The 22188-nt window shown below is 34.1% G+C and overlaps 2 protein-coding genes across 3 annotated transcripts in view; one reads left to right on the top strand and one right to left on the bottom strand.

Moving 5' to 3' along the window:
* The window catches only part of LOC146739198 (proteasome assembly chaperone 3-like), a 71805-nt gene extending 65982 nt beyond the window's left edge, over positions 1-5823 (bottom strand). The window contains exon 1 of the mRNA XM_085503526.1: positions 5770-5823. Coding sequence (XP_085359652.1) covers positions 5770-5802 — 33 coding nt within the window. The 5' untranslated portion in view covers positions 5803-5823. The remainder of the gene's footprint in view (positions 1-5769) is intronic.
* Positions 5824-9191: 3368 nt separating this feature from the next.
* LOC102809425 (transmembrane prolyl 4-hydroxylase-like) overlaps positions 9192-22188 on the top strand; it is a 41752-nt gene continuing 28755 nt past the window's right edge. For both annotated transcript variants that reach the window (XM_085503855.1, XM_085503856.1), the window contains exon 1: positions 9192-9608. In XM_085503855.1, coding sequence (XP_085359981.1) covers positions 9243-9608 — 366 coding nt within the window. In that variant the 5' untranslated portion in view covers positions 9192-9242. The remainder of the gene's footprint in view (positions 9609-22188) is intronic.

Below are 22188 nucleotides of genomic sequence, written 5' to 3'. Positions count from 1 at the left end.
TCACCAAAATTAAAGATATCATCACGAAATGAACAAATCTAAAAAAGGTCCACATGTAGTACCTATATATGCAATATCAAAGCAATCAGACTTACGGTTTTTAAAAAGAAATTAGAGAATTGAAGATATCATCATGAAATGAACAAATCTAAGAGAGGTCTACCCAAGGTACTTATACACCAAGTATCAAAGCATTCAGGCTTGTAGTTTTCAAGAAGTAGTCGAAAAAGTAAAACATTGACACGGACGACGACAGACGGTGGACAACGGACGCTGACTGACAATCACTCATATGATAAGCTCCGCTCGACAAAGTCGACAGCGGAGCTAAAAAGGTGATAGATCAGATCCTGGTAATTACCATGGCATAACATTATTAAATACACTTACAAGCAATTATATTAAATACACGTACAAGCAATTATTTAATTGTATTAAAATAAATCATTACAAAACACACAAGTCAAAATAAACACGATTACGCCTGCTTCATAGATTCCAAAAAAGGCATTTGATTCAATTTGGCATCAAGGTCTTTTGTACAAACCCTTAAAAAAAGGTATTTCAGGAAAATTTCACAAAATCATCCAATCAATCTACACTAGCTCTTTGAGTTGTATAAAAGTAAAAAAATGGCCTAACAGAAGTATTCCCAGTCCAAAGAGGCATCCGACAAGGTGATGGACTAAGTCCATTACTATTCAATATATACGACATTAAAGAACATTTAGAAAATTCAAACACTGATTCTCCTTCTTTACTAAATAGTAATCTTCCCTGCCTGCAGTGCTATATGCAGACGATCTACTTTTGTTATCTAAATCAAACACAGGTCTTCAAAATGCTTTAAACTCTTATATATATTGTGAAAAATGGCAACTGGACATCAACAAAGTTATTATATTCAATAAAACAGTAAAAAAACTCACCAAGCAGAAATTTCATATTAATAATATTGAACTTGAAACAGTTTCTAATTATTCCTACCTGGGAGTCAAATTAAGTAGTTCAGGCAAGCTCCATAAAGCGCAAGATGATTTAGCAAATAGGGCTTTGAAAGCATGTTTTAAAGTAAAACAACTTTTACACAGTGACATCAATATCCCTGTAAAAACATATTTAAAAATGTTTGATTCTATTATAAAACCAGTTTTACTGTATTGCAAATCTGGTCAAGTGAAAATATTAAATCAAAACAAAATATTTTCAACAACAATAACCCAGCAGAAAAAGTTCACATTAAATTTTGCAAATCATCAAACGTGGCATGCCTGATGGAGTTGGGTCGCTACCCTCTCATTGTTACTAGTACAATTCAGATGGTAAAATATTTGATCAAAATATCACAGAAGCCAGGATACACACTCCTAAATGAGGCATATGGACTAGGTATTTAACTAGACAAAACAAAGCATCAAACAAACTTTAAACTTAGTGAACATGGATGACATCTGGAAAGGCACACTCCTGAAACCAATAACAAAGTTATTTCCACAGTCAAGGAGACCATAAAACAGGTATTTCACAAGTCACTGAGATAAATTTCTATTCAATGACAAAAAAGAAGGCAATCATAGAAACAAATTACGCACTTACAGATATATTAAAGAGAAAATTGAACTCAAAAGTTATCTTGAAACAGTCAAACATCCATTGCATAGGTAAGCATTAACAAAATTAAGGATAAGTGCACATACTCTTCAAATTGAGACAGACAGATACACAAACCACGCCTTACAAGAAAGAAAATGTCAAATTTGCCAGAATGGAGAGATTGAGGATGAAAAACATTTCCTCCTAACGTGCTCACACTATGATGCATTAAGAAAAGACTGAACAAATTTCTTGCAACACCGACCAATCAAAACAATGAAGAAAAACTAATAAATATACTTAAAACAAAAATATGTTAATTAATTTAGGCAAATTTGTATACCAACGCTTCTTAAAGAGACAAAACTTCAATAAATCAAAATTACCAGCTGCCTCATTATTTATATATATATATATATATAAATTAAATATATAATTAAAACTTTAAGCATTATTTTGTTTTTATTTTTTCTCTTATTTTCATTTTGAATATTATTATTTTTTTTTTCTTTTCATTTTATTCTGAATTTATATGAACAATAACCCAATTAAGGATACGTTTATCAATAAATCAATAAAAATTATTATTATTATTATTACCCGGTATTACATGTTCTAGTTTTAAACTAGTTCGCATTTCTGTATTTCTCTGTATCGTAAAAGTAGTTTTTTGTCATACTTTTCGTCCTGAATCTAGTCTTTTTGTTCAATGAAACCATTTAATTTTGAATTTAATTTTGTGCACTTATAAATGGGAGCAGCCATCTAATAATAATAATAATAACAAGTCATTGAAAATGACACAGTCCCCGTTAAATTTTTGAAAGTTCTCTTTGTGCTCGTCATATTAAAGCGGAGGGGTTGTCGCGAGTGTGTCCTTGAAACTTGAGTTCCAAGTGGCGTATACAACAGATTGTTTTATTTACATCAAAACACGTGTTCCGTGTAGTAGTAATATGGCCAAAAAAAAAAAACAGCCTTTATTCGGCCATCTTTGATCTGATTATGAAAATGGTACATAAATTGTGGAAATATAGTAGTAAGGCCAAAAAGTCAGATGGCTGTCAATCGGCCATCCTTGACCAGATTTTGAAACAAATTGTCATGGACATGCATCCTAACATGTATAAAGTACATGTATGTGCCAAATTTGAATGAAAACTGACAGAGCACGTCCAAGATACCGCATAAAAAAAAAAAAAACAAGATGCCTGCCAGTCGACCATCTTTGATCCAATTGCGAAATAAATCGTCATGGACATGTATCCTAACATGTATAATCTATGTACCAAGTTTTAATGACAACTGACAAAGCATGTCCAAAATACAACATTTTCAAAAAACAAGATGGCTGCCAGTCGGCCATTTTGAATCGAATCGCTAAACCACTGCATGTGCATATGTCCAACATAAGGTACTAGGCACATGCAAAGAATGAACGGAATCGGTCCACAGGATTCTGAAATATGACTCTGGACAGACTGACGCACGGACGGACGGACGGACACACGGCAGACGGACGGACAGACTCAGGAACTCACGGACGGTCGGGGACATGTATCCTAACATGTATGATCTATGTACTAAATTTGAATGAAAACTGACAAAGCATGTCCAAAATACGACATTTTCAAAAAACAAAATGGCTGCCAGTCGGCCATCTTTGATCCAATTGTGAAATAAATCGTCATGGACATGTATCCTAACATGTATAATCTATGTACCAAGTTTGAATGAAAACTGACAAAGCATGTCCAAAATACAACATTTTCAAAAAACAGGATGGCTGCCAGTCGGCCATTTTGAATCGAATCGCTAAACCACTGCATGTGCATATGTCCCACATAAATTACTAGGCACATGCAAAGAATGAACGGAATCGGTCCAAGGGATTCTGAGATATGACTCCGGACGAACGCACGGACGCACAGAGACCGAATTATAAGTCCCCGTTTTCGGACTTCGTTCGAGCGGGGACTAATAATAACTTCATTGCATCCTTAGAAATACAATGTTTCTATCAGTTAATAGCAATAAAGATTAGTTGTGATAACTACTACTACAAAAAGAAAGTTAGTTGGTTAATAGTTAGTTAGTTAATAGTTAGTTAGTTAATAGGATAAAGCAAGTGTTACATATCAAATGTCATTTTCATTTCCTGATTGAAATGCATTATGAATATAATTGCAAATCTTTTTTATTAATACATCATCTTTTGAAGTCATCAAGAAATTAAATTTCTGGAGATCATCCTGTGTTTCTTCTGGAAATGTAATGTCTTGTATGATTTGTTGGCGTATTACTTTATATTGTGGACATATCATGACAAAGTGCAGTTCATCTTCTATTTCATTCTGTGTACATTGTTTGCAAATTCTATTTTAGGTATTTTTGGTTGCATATGCCTCCCTTTTTCTATTGCTAAATTGTGATTACTAGTTCGAAATTTTGTCATTGAAATTCTTTATTTCAAATTCAACACATCCAAGTATTTTTCAAAATTATAAGAGTCTTTGAATTTTTCATAAGTTCTCAGTTTTGTTTTTTCAGTTATATTTTTTCTCCAGAAATTTATGTATTTTTGTTTGACAACTTTGCCAATTTGCTGTATATGTTTTTTAACAAATCATTCTGTTGTTCTCGTGAAAAATTCATGTTGTTCATCATTTTTTGTATTGAAGAGTACCATTGTAAATTGGATTTCTTTTGTTCAAGGTATGCTTGTTTTGTAATATTATTGCCTGGTAATTTACTGATTCGAGTCCAGTATTTTATTAAATTGATCCGAATATCTACTAAGAGTGGGAATTCTCCTACTTCAGCTCTGCATGCAATGTTTGCCACAAATTTGTTCAATCCTAGTAGTTGTTTGTAAAAATTCAATTGTGTTTCTTCTGTTATTGTTTTGTCCCATTTGTTGTAATCTTGAATTTCATGACCCCAGATTTCAGACCCATACAATAATATTGGTTGAATACACCTTTTAAAAAGATGGATGAAAGTTCTACAATTTGTTTCTGGTGGTAGGAACTGTTTCAATGCATACATTGCCCGGGCTGCTTTATCTGCTAAATTTTGTTTGGCTTCAGTGTAGCAGCCATTTGACTTTATGTTTATACCCTGGTAGTTGTACATATCTACACAGGTAATATTTTGTTCATTATAATAGAATTTTTCTGTCTTTTTTAGTGTTCCTCATCTGAAAATAACAACTTTTGTTTTTGATTTACCTGGAGTTTCCATTTATGACAATAAACCTCTAAACTATTTAGTGCATTTTGTAGACCATTTTTTGTTTCAGATATTAACACTAGATCATCTGCATAGAGTAGGGAACTTATTTTACAGTTATTCAATGTAACTGGATCTAATGACTCATCTTCTAGTGAATTATTCAAGTCATTAACAAACAAATTAAAAAGCATTGGGCTAATGACACAACCCTGCCTAACACCCATGGTCGTTTCAAATATGGGTGTAATTTTATTTTTGAAACGAATGCATGATTTTGTATTTAGATACATATTTTTAATGATGTTATAGATTTTCCCATTTATACCATTATTAAGTAATTTATAGAAAAGCCCCTGTCTCCAGATTTTTTCGAACGCTTTTCGAAAGTCTATGAAACATGAATACAATTTTCTCTTTGATTTCAAGTATTTGTTGACAATAGTTTTCAATACAAATATCTGATCTGTAGTACGATATCCCTTACGGAATCCTGCCTGGTTATTGTTTATAATGTTATTATCTTCAGTATATTGACTAATTCTAGTGTTAATTATACTACAGAAAGTTTTACTACACAACTAGAAACAGCTATTCCTCTATAATTTTCTGGGTCAGTTTTGTCTCCTTTCTTGAAAATATGAGAGATAAAACTAATATTCCAAAGATCTGGATAAATACCTGAGTCCAGGATTATATTAAATAATTTATGTAGTGGCTGAATTAGGAAGTCTGAACTGTATTTAAGTAATCCGGGCAATAACCATATATAAAATATCTTGTACGCCATGAAACTTAAAAGTCTCTTTATTTAGTTTCAAACCGTATTCAAGATGGCTGCCCCCATATAGGAAATTTCGACAGATTAATCGAATATAATTACATTGCGTTTTCGTCTGTGTCTAATAAATCGAAAACATCGAATCGAACCACGGTCTTACTTACCTGTTTCGTCAATAATACTTCACCGGCTGCCATTTTGAAAACAAGACCCCCTAGCTAAATGAATAAGTAAAAGTTACAGGGGAGGCACGCCCCCAGGGAAATCTGCTGTGTGATTTATTTTTGATATCGTCTTTTTTGATATCTGGAGCGATGTATGTATTCGCGATCACTTCTTTACATAGCAGAATATTTTGTTGACTTGCAATTGGTCGCGTGGGATTAAATCACAGCCAGAGTTTTGATAGAGTGACTGTGATTCCACCTAATATTTTCTAAAAAATCGTTAGGTATCTGTAGTAAATCATATAATATTGCATCAACTTAGGCTTGAGCTTGGTCGGCACTCTATAATTCGGAAAATATGTATAAATGCAATTTTGGTTTAGGCTACTTTCAGTCTAACCTGACTCACTTAAAAAAACAATAAAAACAATTTTTATCATTGATTCCAAAATACTTCTCAAATAATAATCAGTGGCGGATCTAGGGGGACACCCCCCCCCCCCCCGTTGAAAAATTTATTCAATTTGTTTTTGTATAATATAAAAAAATCATTAACTTAGTCTGGCGATTTTAAAGTTTAGACCTCCCCCCATAAAAAAAATACTGTATCCGCCCCTGATAATGTTAATGACAATTACTAAATAAAGATTATTAAAGATATATTGAGTTAAATTTGGATCTGACGTCTAGTCACTATGTGATGGCCGCTGACGACGTACTGAGAAAACCCTTTAAACGTGTTCCAACCCAGAGAGAATGGCATATATCTGCGAGATTTGACCGTGGTTGTCGTTTTAATGTGTCGACAATATAATTTGTTCAGTTTGTGCGAGTTTTTTTTTCAAATTAAATTCCGTATGTTGCAGCCAAAAAGCTTTGACGTCATCGGGACTGAGACGTGCGCTCTCTTCTTGCACATTTATTTATATTTAATTATTGATTGATTGATTGATTGATTGATTGATTGATTGATTGATTTTTTTTCATTTATGTGATGTGCTTGAAATACATCTTCCTGGTGAAATACAAATAACTACATCGAGAAAGTTGTTGCAGCCATGGAAGGGCATGGGTCTGACGGTATATGGTAAAATGACGATTATAAAATCTTTGGCGATTTCGCAGTTTACTTACTTGTTTATGTCTCTTCCCTCCCCGGACGCGGCTTTTTTCAAAAATATGATAATATAGTTTTCCAGTTTTTATGGGGAGGTAAACGTAATTGGGTTAAAAAGACGATGTTTACAAACCATATGATAAAGGTGGCCTCAACCTAACCAATTTGAGAGATTTCAATAGACCACTTTCCCGGAAGTAACAAAACTGGGGTGCAAAAATACTCCTGCTTTGTCATGGCGGATAATACAAACATGTCAGTTTACTGATAGTCGATAGAAAAGAATTTTATTTTTGTTACGTCGATTGGTACACCCAGAAGCACAATATCACGCGTGCAAGTTTACGTTACACCCCAATTTTGCATGCGCGCGCATGCGAAAAGCCGTATCTTCGACTTCCGGGAAAGTCGTCTATGCTGCATTTAAAAGCAGCTTGGATTCCGAGACGTTATTGTAATACAAAATCTTTCTGTAGTGTATATTACAAAGCCATACTAGATCAACTTGACGGTATTTTACTCTTTCTGCAAATTTAGGGGGAAAAAGACCCTAGTATTCTCGACCCATTAGCCTCCGCTTTTTTGAAAGAAATTATTTATCCATGGCTGCAATATAACTATACTCCAATAGATAAAATAGATAACATTTTGCAGGAAATAATCAACAGGGACCCAATTGTATGGAAACAATTTATAGATGCTGGTATTATTTTTATCAATGATTTATTCGGTGAGACTTTTACATTTATGAAATATGATGAATTTATTGTAAAATTTACTTATTGTAAAGTTTACTTTCGATACTTTTTGAGAACTGATTGATGTTTTTTTTATCTCGTATTCACCTTTAGTTATGTACACATCACGAGTATAATCAGTTGGTATCAGCCATTCCATCTACTTGGAAAAAAACAAAGCCGAATAATGACAAGATTTGAGTATGTATGCCAAATATGCGCAAAAAAACATGGTTAACAGGTGATAAAATTTATATATTTACACGTATTTAGTGAATTTGCATGGTTCAAATGATATCTCTTTGCATATTAAACACTATTGGCATGACATTCTTGACTGCAGCATTCCGTGGAAAATAGTGTTTTCGCTTCCTTACAGGATAACAATGGATTCCAAATTAAGATATTTTCAATACAAGCTATTATAACATTTTTGCCATCAAATCGTCTTCTTCACTCATAGAATATGATTGACGATGCTGTATGTACGTTTTGTAAGGAAGTAACAGAGGACAATTTTCATCTCTTCTGGGATTGCGTTTTTGTTTCAAAATTCTGGTCATGCGCATTACAGTGGTATCGTACTATAACACATTCCAGCGTATCATTAAATGCAATGAAATGTATCCTTGGTGATGTCGAAGACTATGCCAATATATTAGTTAATGCATTTCTCCTGATGGGTCGATACTACATCTATCGTTGTAAAATATTGGGAAATAGTATCAACATGAATTGTTTTAAGCTGTATGTTAAATCTGTGTATACTGTTAAAAATCAAAGTGCATGTATGATCGGAAATCAATCTGAGCTTGCAGAGAAATGGGGTGCGTTTAAACAATACTTTTAACTATAACGATTACTAGATGTGAACTCTTTCTTCCTTTTCCTGTACGTGGGTATTCTTTTCTTTCACTGTACTATGTCGTGTATTTTTCTAGTTATCTTCTTAGAAATAAAAAAAATAGAAAAGAAATTAATTAATTAGGCTAAAAGGTCAAGAAAACGTGCGTGTACGCTTAGCACGGGTTAAGAAACGCACTGTACTGTACTGATTAAATCTGGCCCCATGTTAAGACCCGGTCCAATTTCTTAGCACGGGCTAACGATTATTATATGCATAATTATTCATTTCGGCATGCCATTTCCAACATGACAATCAACACGAGCAGATCTATTCGTAATAGCCCACATCTATATTAATATTCGGAAAATCTATAATATTTGTTCCGGGGGGGGGGGTTCTCTGAATAAAATATGGTACGCAAGATGAAGTAAAAAAAAAACGCGTAAAAGGGGTGTTATTTAGTTAGTTGACTTGTATACGTGTGTGCCGTGTTAGGGTAATAAAGTGTGAAAAAATGAATCTCATGAATTCATGTTACCTCAACTTGGAAACAGTATGATTTCAGTATGTATATATGGTATCTATTTTAAGTTTCTGCACTTGAAAAGGGGTATAAGTACGTGTTTAGAGGCTTTTTTGAAAAGCTATACTTCAGCATGGGTACCATTGTCTGACTTGGGGTATCCCCCTTGGAGTAAGCTAAGGAGTCTTAAATGTGTGACCAGATACTATCAGTCGATGATAATTTAACGCGCGAGCAGCGCCCGTAATGTCATGTCCCGATTGTTCTTTAATATGCACTCACACATGTATTTATGTTTCTAAAACGAGGCAGGGATATTATGGCATTGTTGGTAGGAGAGCCTGTTCTAGCATTGTAGATGTCGTCGCTGTCATGAATACACGTGCAACAGTTGGTTGTAAGCATATTGTGCTTATTGTTGTAATTCAAACCATTGCGTTTGGGGTTGCCGAACTGAGGGATGGAACTCATCAAGATCATGCTGATTTATACAAAGACCCAAACGCCAGCGAGAATGCCCCTTCTTGTTTAAAAGGAGAGAAGATCATCGGGCCTTTGAAATGCACTGAACCGCGATGTCACCGGAATCTTACACGACTTGAAGGAGGGGAGGTGAGTACACTTTATGTATGTGTATGTCTGTCTGTTCTACCATTATCTCAAGACCTACTCATCCCATTTCAATGAAACCTAATTGGTATATAGATCCACAGGCGCTCGGAACGTTTCTTGAATAGAAAAAAAGACCTAAGGCAGGGTTCCAGAAGACATACCTACACTTTATGCAAATTTTTTGTTAAAATTATGCTAATTTATTCAAGACATGGCAGTTTCTGTGCTCATGAATATTTATTAATTAGTGGGTCAATACAATTCTAAATAATAACTTTATTACTCAACAATTACCATCTGTGGGTAAGAAAAATACAACAATAAAGAGAAAATTACAATAACAATACTATAAAGAAAAAATTACCATAAAACAAAAACGTTATTTTTTGTATATTGTTTGTTTTAGGTATTTCACTAGTGGAAAACTGTTGTTGCATATGTTTATAAAATTGTTTATTCTATTCTGTTTATTTATTATGTTACATTCTATAAACAGCAATTTCCGTTCTTTCTTATAGCACTCACAGTCTAAAATAACATGGATTTCATTTTCCACTTTTTTATCACTACATTTTGTACATATTCTATCTTTTTCTTCCACTTTTGGCTTCCTTCTTCGTCCTAATTCAATTTCTAGATTATGGTCACTTATTCTGAATTTTGTTAATATTCTTCTCATGCTGAAGTCCTTTATTTCCTCTGTATGTTCGTAATTTATTTCCCTCGTTTTGATTGTTATTACAACTAACTATTTGATTTTTCCAGGTCTGTTTATATTCATTTGATAGTTTACTTTCGATATTTTTTGAGAACTGATTGATGTTTTTTATCTCGTATTCACCTTTAGTTTTATTAAATTGGTTCTCCCCCAAGATATGTTCAATCTTCTTTTTCCAGTTTGTATTGTTTTTAATGTTTTCTTTTAATGCACCATGTAGTATATGATTCACTGGCAGTGTGTTTAGTCTATACCAGTATTTGATTTGAGCTTTTTCTGCTTTGATCCTTATTGGGAGTCTACCAATTACACCTAATATAAAACGATAAAAGTAATTACAAATTTGTTCTAAGCTGTTATTGTCCTTTATTTCATGGGCCCAGATTTCTGATCCATACATTAATATTGTAGATATTAACTGATCAAATATTTTTAGACTCAGTGATACTGAAATATTTTTCTGACTTAGGATTGTTTGTCGTATAGTAAATAATGCTTTCATTGCTTTGTTTTTGAGCATCACACGGTTTAGTTTAAATTTGCCATTTGGAGTAAATACTGTATCTAGGTAGAAAAATTCTCTAACTGCTAAAACTTCTTGATTGTTAAATTTTAGGTTTACATTTTTTATCAACCTGTTACTTGTGTTAAAAACCATTGCTTTTGTCTTTTTTATATTTCTAAATGGGGCAATATATTATTTTGGGGGGAAGAGTTAGAAAGGGGGAATTAGCAATCCTTAGGGGGTCAATACAAAAGAAGGGACCCATTTGGAGTGCAGCAATGATCCTTGTGTCTGTTGTTGTTGTTCGTCGGCTATGACTGGCTTCCATGTATTGTGTTCTTACATGAGTTCTTGGTATACTGAAGCTGCTGTTTATGTTTTTAACGTCTTGCATATGAGTGTTCAGTCCGTGATTCGAACTTTCAATCTTTGAATTCTCAGCGCAATGTCTTGTCCACTGTACCACGAGTGTGTTTGCATTTGATGAGACTATATAGTGTGTATATATATAGAAATATGGCCATTAACAAAACATTGAACGACCCAAAACGAGCCAAACAAACCAAAACTAACCAAACTGCCCCAAAACGAGCCAAATAACTCCAAAACAAACCAAAAACAAGCCAAACGGACCAAAACTACCCAAACGAGTAACAAACGAACCAAAATTAGCCACAAATTCAAAAAAGGTGAGCAATCAGTCATTTTGAAAGGATAATTTGAACTGGCAGTTGGGGGCGCTGTCCCCAAATGACACAATCATGATGAAAACATGTAAATAATAAATGTAAATGAATAAATAAATAAAAATCTCATGATAATATGAGTAAGTAAATACTAAATAATTATGACACAATAAACTGACTAATGCATAATAATTTTAAGTAATAAATAATTCTTAACAAAATAAACACTACTAGATAATTATTAAGAAGTAACAGTAAATAAAGTCTGAACCTACTATTTCCAAGCTGTGCTAGAAATGGGAAAACAAATAAAAGGTAATAAGAAAAATGTGTGGTAAAGAATAAAAAACTGTAAAATTACATTAAAAACCATTCTTTACTATGTTGCTCAGTATCGCCTGGCCTGTAACATAAAATGGAGGGATATTACAACGTGTTTGTCACAAAGGACAGTATCACATGTTTCAAAATTGCGTTGTAACTTTTAAGGGCGACCAGTAAATTTTTCTGGGGAGATAAAATTTTAATTTAGATGGCAAACGGTTTATGGCTATGACAGTTAGTTTAATAATAAAATTAATATTGTATTTGAGAGAGCAATATTGAAGTAAATAAAGATTGGTCACAGTAACGAATGATTTATATGACGTGGCGTGGAGATAACAACCAATCAATGTTAAAATGTCACCCTGAAAATTATCGCAACAAAATATTTATGCATACAAGCGTTTTTTTGGACACACTATCTGGACTTGCCCATTTGATTGTCTGAATCACTGTGAATGCCGCTGACATTCTGAACAAAAAATAAGAAGTTGAACAATAGAAATGTTGAAAATCAGAAAGGCAATTACAATTACTTTGTTCTTAAGTTTTGAGCTGGATTTTTTCACGATGGTGTACCTGTAATATTGGCTTTCGCTCTATTAAAGGTTGTTTTTTTTTTAAACGTTGTTTATGACATTTTCTCTGTATATTCTTTGTAAAATCCCTGATAAAATAAATACCACAGCGCACATCGCGCATCAAAATGTTCAAAAGGGTGTCACATGAAACATTATGTCGATTATTTCTGCCTAATACCTGGTGGCGGCCATTTGTCACGCTTTCTACTGGTTGGTTAAATGCGTCTGTGCAACAAAATGATTTTAACACTATTTATATGTCACAATTAACAAATAGAGAATACCCGTGTTTACATTGATATAACCCAGAACACTCAAAAGTATAAAAGTGTTTAAATAATATCAATCATTATGAGATGACTGTGATTGGCCATGTGTTACATTAGCCCCGCATTCATCCACCCATGCGACGTGGTACATTGAGTGATATGATACCAAGTATGCCAACTGATGCCAACTCAATATGACTATTTACCATATTATGCCTACAGACTCCGTACTCAATTAAAATGGTATAGATATTTATTAGTTCGTGCAACTATCTGAAGCAGTTGGCTTATGAGTTTGCCTGGCGTCTGCTAAAAGATGAGAAGAAGATTATTTCACACCTCAAGTAAAATGTTTGTTACTCTCTCACCAAGTATTGTTCTAGGTAAATGATTGTTTGCGAGTGAAAGTTACTTTCATGCCTCTCAAACCGGCGATGCCATGGTGTTATGGCTGTCATAATAAATCACATAACTACATGTTTTAGCGCATACAACGTGTAGAGCAGTTTCACTAACACAGACAACGAATCTTCGGTGGTAATGCTACTCTTGAAACAGGTAATAATTTAATTTCTATTGATTAATTTCCACGTTGCAGTGAATTATATAGGTAAAACGTTACAGTGATCATTCTGGTCAAGCAGCACAACTATGACGAACTAGCCACAAAGTTCGCGAGACAAAGCCAAACAATGCAACTGAATGGCAGGTGGCATGACGAGAAACTCGTATCTTATGTTTTGATTCCTAAGATCTGGGGGGAAAAGTAAATGGGTAACCGTACCTTGAAAATACCTTTTTTTCTACCCTACATGTCCACTTTAAATTTACGGCAAGATTATCACAGGACAATTTGAATGAGAATAATTAAAACACTAAAATCATGAAGATCCAATCCAGCAGTATCCAGGCAGGCAGACATTCCTAATGCTGACAATTGAACTAAACCAGCAGTATCCAGTCAGGCATACATTTGCAACACTGACAGTACTGTTTCTATGTCTGAATCAGTGGGAATAACTAAAAAATGTAAAGAAATGAACACATTTCTGTAGGTTCAAAACAAAATACTGTAAAATATCATGTTTCACTGAAGGTTAATTATACGACGTATTTAGTGCGTGCTTGAATTAAATCACTTTACAGATGCTCATTCACATAACGTATACAGCTGGAGTTTATACGGGAATTAAACGGAATGACATAATACATCTTTTACACGTGGTGGAGTATCCTAGATTTCATGATATAAATTACAGTTTATGGAAAAATGAGCTATGTTGCTTGTTGTGACGTATGATTCATGCGAGAATAAGACGATTTCTTGCTGCGTTGAAATTTTTTTGTTATTTTCTTTTAGCTGTTCATTTCAAAATCCTATTTTTAAAAACCAAATGTCACTACTACAGGTAAAGCTTTGAAAATCACAGCTAAACTCTAAAATCCAAATTACTGCTAATTAATTCATTGCAATTACGTCAAAAACCAAATACTAGTTGTTTTTTGGAAAACATTACAATTTTACTTGGCCGACCTTAGCCATGGACCAATTTATTATTTTCTGATGTGGTGTTATAATTGTGTATTAGTATCTTTATCATTTTATTATTTACTTATTTATTTGCATAGGTTCATATATTTATTATGATTTTTTTATTTATTTACTTGTGTTGCCTAATTTGTGTTTTTACTTTGTAAACTAAATGCATGCCATAAACGATTAGTGTACATCTTGCCAATTGGGTGTTTGCCATTTGCGTTGCCCATACCTGACCCGACCCTAACCCTAATGCCAAGACACGTTCCTGTTAATAATTGTAGCTCAATAATGATAATAATGATAAGGGGCATGTCAGCGTCACAGCATATTAAATGATTCCCATTTTTCAGTGTGCTTCGCTAATTTGCCTCCCCCTATCGCTATCACTTTTTCAAAATTATAAACTTGCCTAATGAGATATAGACATCCATGGAAAGAAGGTTTTTCGTTTCTCATTTTAGAAAAGTAGATATGGCGTTTAGCTAGATGAATAATATGATTTGTTATATTCGACAAATCCTTGTTCCCAAGAATAATATCTTGGTTGGTCATATTACTAAGGGCGGGCAGATGAGCGAAACGCACCGAAATAGTTAGCTCAATAATGATACTTTGTTGTGCACTGTCTGCGGGTAAGTTGCATTTATGTCAACTGATTAAACAAGTTGCGTTTAAGTAATTTCCACTATTAACAAGTGGTTAAATTTTGACAATAAATGTGTGGACATATATTTGAGACTTATTTTGGTGTAGACGAGTCGCGTTTAAAAAAATTCCACCATTAACAAGTGATTAAATTGTGATAATAAATGTGTGAACAAATATTTGAGACTTATTTTGGTGTAAACAAGTCGTGTTTAATTAACTTCCACCATTACAAGTTATTAAATTGTGAAAATAAATGTCTCAACAAATATTTAATACTTATTTTGGTGTAAACCAGTCGCGTTTAATTAACTTCCACCATTACAAGTTGTTATACTGAGAGAATAAATGTATGGACAAATATTGGCCATATCTTTGTGAGTAAATACCTGTCGTTTAATTAGTTTCCACCTCTACAAGGTTGTTAAATTGAGAGAATATCTCAACAGATATTCAATACTTATTTTGGTGTAAACAAGTCGTGTTTAATTAATGTACACCATTAACAAGTGGTTAAATTGTGAAAATAAATGTGTGCAAAAATATTTGAAACTTATTTTGGTGTAAAAAAATCGCGTTTGATTAATTCTCACAATTGCAAGTTGTTAAATTGAGAGAATAAATGTCTCAACAAATATTTAATACTTATTTTGGTGTAAACAACTCACGTTTGATTAATACCCATAATTACAAGTTGTTAAATTGAGAGAATAAATGTCTCAACAAATATTCAATACTTATTTTGGTGTAAACAAGTCATGTTTAATTAACTTCCACCATTACAAGTTGTTAAATTGTGAAAATAAATGTGTGGACAAATATTTGAAACTTATTTTGGTGTAAAAAAATCGCGTTTGATTAATTCTCACAATTGCAAGTTGTTAAATTGAGAGAATAAATGTCTCAACAAATATTGACCATTATATTTGTGAGTAAATACCTGTTGTTTAATTAATTTCCACCTCTACAAGGTTGTTAAATTGAGAGAATAAATGTGTCGACAAATATTTGATACTTATTTAGGTGTAAGAACTCGTGTTTGATCAACTTCCACCATTGCAAGTTCTTAAAATAATGAAATAAATATACTGGTATCATTGGATATTTGATTTATTTGTGAAACTTTCTAACAAAATGTTAACTGCTGACTTTGAACCCTCAATCAACAATTCCGCAGACACCGTATAAATACCACAACACCACAGAAGATATTCATCTGTTGCCTGGATTGTTTTCGTAATATAGGGAACGCCATCGACACTTTAACTAAACTGTTGAACAAATTGCCCGTCGTCCAGATTAAAACGTAAGTTATTTTATTATTTATTCATTCAGTTTTGCATGCCTGAGTTTCATGAGGTTTATTTATTTTTCGCAACGTTTTTTGTTTGCTTTTTATGATTTGAGGGATTTCAGTTTTTACGGTAGCTCAGAGCAGGACTCAAACCCACTGCCTTTTCAAGCTAATTTTGTTTTATCTCGATGGCACGCTTGTCGAAAACGTACGCCGCGACGTTAGTCGTTGAGTGGTGATCATTTTGCTAACTACTTCAATGTTCCGATGAGTTGAATGGGAAAGTCAAAATGATTGCTAGTTTCCGAACTCCTGGCATTTGTATTGTGCTGTTTTTCATTTCCCATGTTGGCTACGCCGTAATATGCAACCACTTCCCCGTTTTATTTTGATTTTGTGAGTGTTAAATGATGTCTTCCTCACCCGTCATGCCATGACCCAGTTTCAACCACACGGCCATTTTGCAACAAAGTTCTGTTCAACTGTTAAGCTAGGATTTATTATCATTATTATTATTGTGTTTTCACGTGATTTGTTCTACCTTATGTGTAATGTTTTAAGAATCTTTATTGTAATTTGTATATACCAATTCGTATATACCGAGGTAATGACACCCGGTTGAAGGTCATGTATTTTGTGATGTCACCAATTCGTGTGAAGGTATGGCTTCGAGAACTGTGCCCTGTAACACCAATGTGCCGTAATTTTGTGCTATTTTTTGATTTGCATAACAATTAGCAAATTTGTTGGCTTTGCCACTGGTATCTCAAGTACTAGTACTAATCATCTCATTTCAATAGGCTATTTTCCGCTTCGGTCGAGATCTCGCGAGACCATTTGCTTAGCAACAGGTTGCTAGTCATGTGATACAGGTCAAACTTTGAATCAAAATAGTGCTAAATCGTGTGAGTACCTAGTGCCGTGCGTTAAATTTCCGAGTGATTTCTTGCATATGTTTCAAATTTTTGACCTTGGCTGACTTAGACAAAATGACTGTACCACAGCTCAAAGACTTCCTGCGTAAATTTGGCGTTTCATCGTCCAACTATAAAAAGAATATTCTTCTTGCAATTGCTAAAGCTGTGCATGATTTGGAGCTTGAAGAAGACCCTTATTTTTTACGCCTTGATCCTAAAAAATGACGTGGCTTCAAGGCTTAGCAAGGATGCAATTTCACCGTTCCTTTGAAATTACCGGGCTACTCCAATGATTTCAGGAATGTTCCAGAATTCGGCTTGTCCAATGTTTTAATGTGTTATCGGTCCGACTATGACTGGGAAAAGCTCAGGGCCTACAAATCGTGTGAAGATTTCAAGTTGTTATGCGACGGGCATTTTCAAATAGAATATCGGTAGAATAGAATATAATATTTTATTTGACTCGAAATAATGTAAAAATTACATAACTTATGGCCAAAAACCAACATAGTAACGCACAAATACAACAAATGCAACAATAATAAAATACAAATTAAAAAGATGTTTAACAATTAGCATAAATTTCTAAGATTTTATGTAATATAGACTCCTAGACTCCTGGCAATGAAACTATCTTTTGAACTCATCAGTTTGGTTGTTCCCTAAATACAAATTGTTAATTCATACAACATTTACTTTCATTTATTATATTTTATTAATACTGTAAAATGACTAATTTTCACTGGGTTTAAATTTCACTGATTTACCATTTCAGGCATATTCAGTGGGTTTTAAATTCACGGTTTTATCATTTAGATAATGTGTTCTATGCTAAATTTTACATATTCACTGTGTTTTAATTTAGCGCATTTTTCCAGTCAGCGAAATAAGCTAAATTAAAACCCAGTGAATAATTACCCCCTTTACAGTACCTTTGTTTATACTCTTTTAATCTCATTTAATTTTTTTTTTCATTGCTATACCTTTATTGTATTCTTCAATCAAAGTCCCATAGAGGATACGATAACAATAAAGATGATTATTATTATTATTATTATTACAATTACCTTGGAATTGTCACATTACATGTAGTTGCATGATTAACGCCCAAGAAATGACACAGAGACAGGTATTGGAGGAAAAAACTCGGGGGGGTATGACCTCACGTGCGAAAGCGTCTTAGCCGCCTATGTCATGATCTAGATCGCCAGTGACCAAGATCATGACAATGACAGCGTGGTGCTTGAGTGAGGCAGCCACCTGTGGGGACTCGTGTGCGTAGGCGTCATTGAGGCCTCATCTCCCTTGGCGTTTCGGTCATATTCGACTCGTCTCGGGACAAGGGCGACGTGTTACCCAAACCGAGCCATGAATCCCTGGTGACAAACCCCCCCGCAGACTGTATTTATTGTAACATAAAGGAATAATTAAATACAACTGCAGAGCTGATAAGTTGTAGGGTGGGTAGGAGGAAAACTTGAGACGATGTGGACTACGCAGAAAGCAGGAGATGAATGAGTGGTGTGTCAAAGGAAAGGGACGCTAACAATGTAGGCATGTAATTGGTAAATGAGGATGACATAAGGGATAAAGCCAAGGATAGGCTGAGAATGTGGACATAGCAGGTCAAGGGTCATGACTGATGAATATATGCGTAATGAGGTAAACATAAGACAAAGGAATCGGGTCAGATTGGTAACAATGACAAGAGAAATGGCTAGTGAAAAGAATGATGAATGCTCATTTCCAGGCGTTAACACAAGTTAAAGCCTTCTACTGTGGTTTTCTGCTAATTCACTTCAACCCAACTTATCAAAATATCAGTATATGCTGTTTGGCACTCGTCAACAACTACAGAAAGTACCTGCTCACATCAAAACTCTCATCATAAAAGATCAAACAATTCACTCAACTACATCTGCAACTTGTCTTGGGCTGAGAATGGATCCCGAATTAAAATGGTGTTAACCATATAGCCTATCTTCGTAGGACATGTGGATTCCGCCTATCACACCTCACAAGATCTCGTCGCTGCATTCCTGAGAAAGCTCGCAAGAACATTATCTCTGCCACAGTATTCTCACTACTTGATTACTGTGACACTGTGTATTCTAACTGCAGCATTACACTAAAAAGTAGTCTGCAACGTATCATCAACCTTGCTGTGTACGCATCCAACGTCTTGAAAAGACATGAACCTGTCTCCATTGCAAGATCAGCTCTTGGTTGGCCAACCATTCAAGACAGACAAACTAAACACTTTAATAAACTCGTTTACAAATGCAAGCAATATTTAGTCCCACCATATTTATCTGACCTTCTCATTTCAAACTCTGCCATCCATTCCTACAACACCAGAAATTGATTTCATATTTCAAAATCTCACACTCGCTCTTTTAAATATCGCGCAGCTACAGCTGCTAATAATATTGTATAATTTTATCTTACTACTTTGTTGTCAATTCATATTTTACCCCATTTATGCATTTTATCGTTTTGTTCGGACTGCTATGTTATTGTCACTTTTTATTGTAATTTTATCATATTATTTCGTAGTCATTTTATTTTATACCCTATTTATGCTTTTCTTTATTGTGTTCTAGTCATTTTTGCAGTGGATTGTTTAATTATATGTTAATTTTTATATCTATATGCTGTGCATGAAAAACCTTTTATGGATGTACTGTTCTAAATGAATAAATTACAATTACATTTACAATAAAGACTGCTTATTAGTCTCCGTTCGGACGCAGTCCGAAAACGGGGACTTATGTTTTGACCTCTGTGTGTCCGTGCGTGCGTCCGGACCTGTATCTTAGAAATGCCTGGACCAATCACAATCAAACTTCACACATACATCATACATGATAGTATACATATGCACGTCAATTTGTTTCATGATCTAATTCAAGATGGCCGAATGGCGGCCATTTTTGTGCTAAAAATCATCAAAAACAAGCATTTCTCAGCTGTTAACAGATGGATTTTGTTCAAACTTGGTATATACATTAGACATTATAGGACCTTGATGCACATCATTTTGTTTTACGATCTGATTCAAGATGGCCGAATGGCGACCATTTTTGTGCTGAAAAATCATCAAAATCAAGCATTTCTCGGCTGTTTACAGATGGATTTTGTTCAAACTTGGTATATACATTAGACATCATGGGACCTTGATGCAAATAATTTTGTTTTTTAGATAAGATTTTAATGAATGTGGTTCTCGTGCCATATCTCTGACTTGCTTTCAATGATTATGTTCAAATTTTAAATATTCATTATACATCATGTCATAGATAGACAGATATATTAGTTTGACGATCCTATTCAAAATGGACAAATGGTGGCCATTTTTGTGCTAAAAAATCATCAAATATCAAGTATTTATGGATGGATTTCGTTCAAACTTGGTACATATGTTAGACATTACAGGTTCCTGATGCACATCATTTATTTTTCAGATCGGATTCAAAATGGCTGTCTGGTGGCCATTTTGTTTTAATGATTGGGCTTCTAAAGCCATATCTCTTAAATGCTTTGACTGATTATATTCAGATTTTATATATTCGTTATACATCATGTTATATATACATGTATTCAAAATGGCTGATTTTGAATGCTGTTCCAGAGCAATATCTCTCAATATGGACAAGTACTTTTTTGACGATCAGATACAAATGTCAATCATTTTAATGTTAAAAAATCATATTCCTGACATGGTTATATTCCAGCTATATTACTATAAACAAAACTATCTATCTTAAATTTGATAACTAACAGGGATTGTGCCATGCATGGCTTGTTTGATTGTGACATATGCGCAAGCATTCATACAAATAACAGGAAACTGTCAATATTGCATATTGTGCACAACACGCATGCTTTAAAAATACATAGCTTGAAAATTCATATTTTTTTGACATACAAGGGAAGTTAAATAAAACTATTTACAAAACCCGGTAGTATGAATATTAAATTGTACAAGTATTAATTATTACAATTACACTTAGTAAAAGAATTACTTCACTTGCCAACATTCAGGCTCTTTGTGGATTTAGGAGGGATTCCCTAATGCTGTGGCAATATTGTTACTAGTATCATTAAATGCATAGCTATTCGCATTTAAATCCTTTTCAAATTCCGAGGTAACAGTAATGTCAGGAATCTGGTTTTCATCGGGATACTAATGATAAGACAATTTAAGATGTACACTTGTGAGTTTTAAACCGGTCAATCTCATGCTAAACCACATTTTATTCGGGATCGCAATAAGATACACAAAAACAAGCACGGTAAATTTCCGATCAGTACAACTTGCAAGAGAAAGTTAAACCGTATCAACATGTTTCAATGTCCGGTGCTTTTTTTGATTGTCGCTCGGTGATGTCCTCGACTTGAATATATGCATGGCGTTCGACACCTCTCACAGTCACTGGTATTGGGTCTGGATGGGACTCTTTCCTCCCACAAAGTGCAGGGAACAAGCGTACGTATCCTGGGTGTTTCTGTGTTGACCAAAATTGTCTGCCTGAAAACAGGCACTGATCCATCGATCACACTTTTCAGACTGCGTTTTTGGTTTAGGGAATCGCAAAAAAAAAATCTCCATTCATATAATTTTTGTACTGAAAGCGAGAATCACTCTTACATTAGCCATATGCGCACCGTTTGACTCGCATTTACAACACGTTGGACAATGCGGTTGCTAACATGTTGAACTGAAAGCTTGACCTGTATCACGTGACTCAATTGGTTGCTAAGGTGCATAAACTGTGGTCACGCGTGATCTCGCAGCTTGCGAAAAATGGCTTATAAGTTTTAGGTTAAATCTGTGCTTAGTAATTACCTAACTTGCATAATAATTAGCACATTTGTTGGTGTGTTCATAGATACATTTATGTGTCAGGTCTCAACTCCTAAGCTCAAGCTCTGTATCATGCAATGTTGCAGATAGAGATATGCAGCCTGCACTATATATTGAAAGTGTCTGTAAAGAGGACATGACTAACCTATTAGATGACTATATACAGCAACAAATAAATGCTTGTACATGTACATGTACATTTATTTATCAATGAAAATTACATGAAAAATATTC

The sequence above is a fragment of the Saccoglossus kowalevskii genome, chromosome 9 (assembly GCF_978046115.1).
Source record: "Saccoglossus kowalevskii chromosome 9, keSacKowa6.1, whole genome shotgun sequence".
Taxonomy (NCBI): domain Eukaryota; kingdom Metazoa; phylum Hemichordata; class Enteropneusta; family Harrimaniidae; genus Saccoglossus; species Saccoglossus kowalevskii.
The sequence above is the reverse complement of the archived record's forward strand: the minus strand, read 5'-3'. Positions and strand labels throughout refer to the sequence as shown.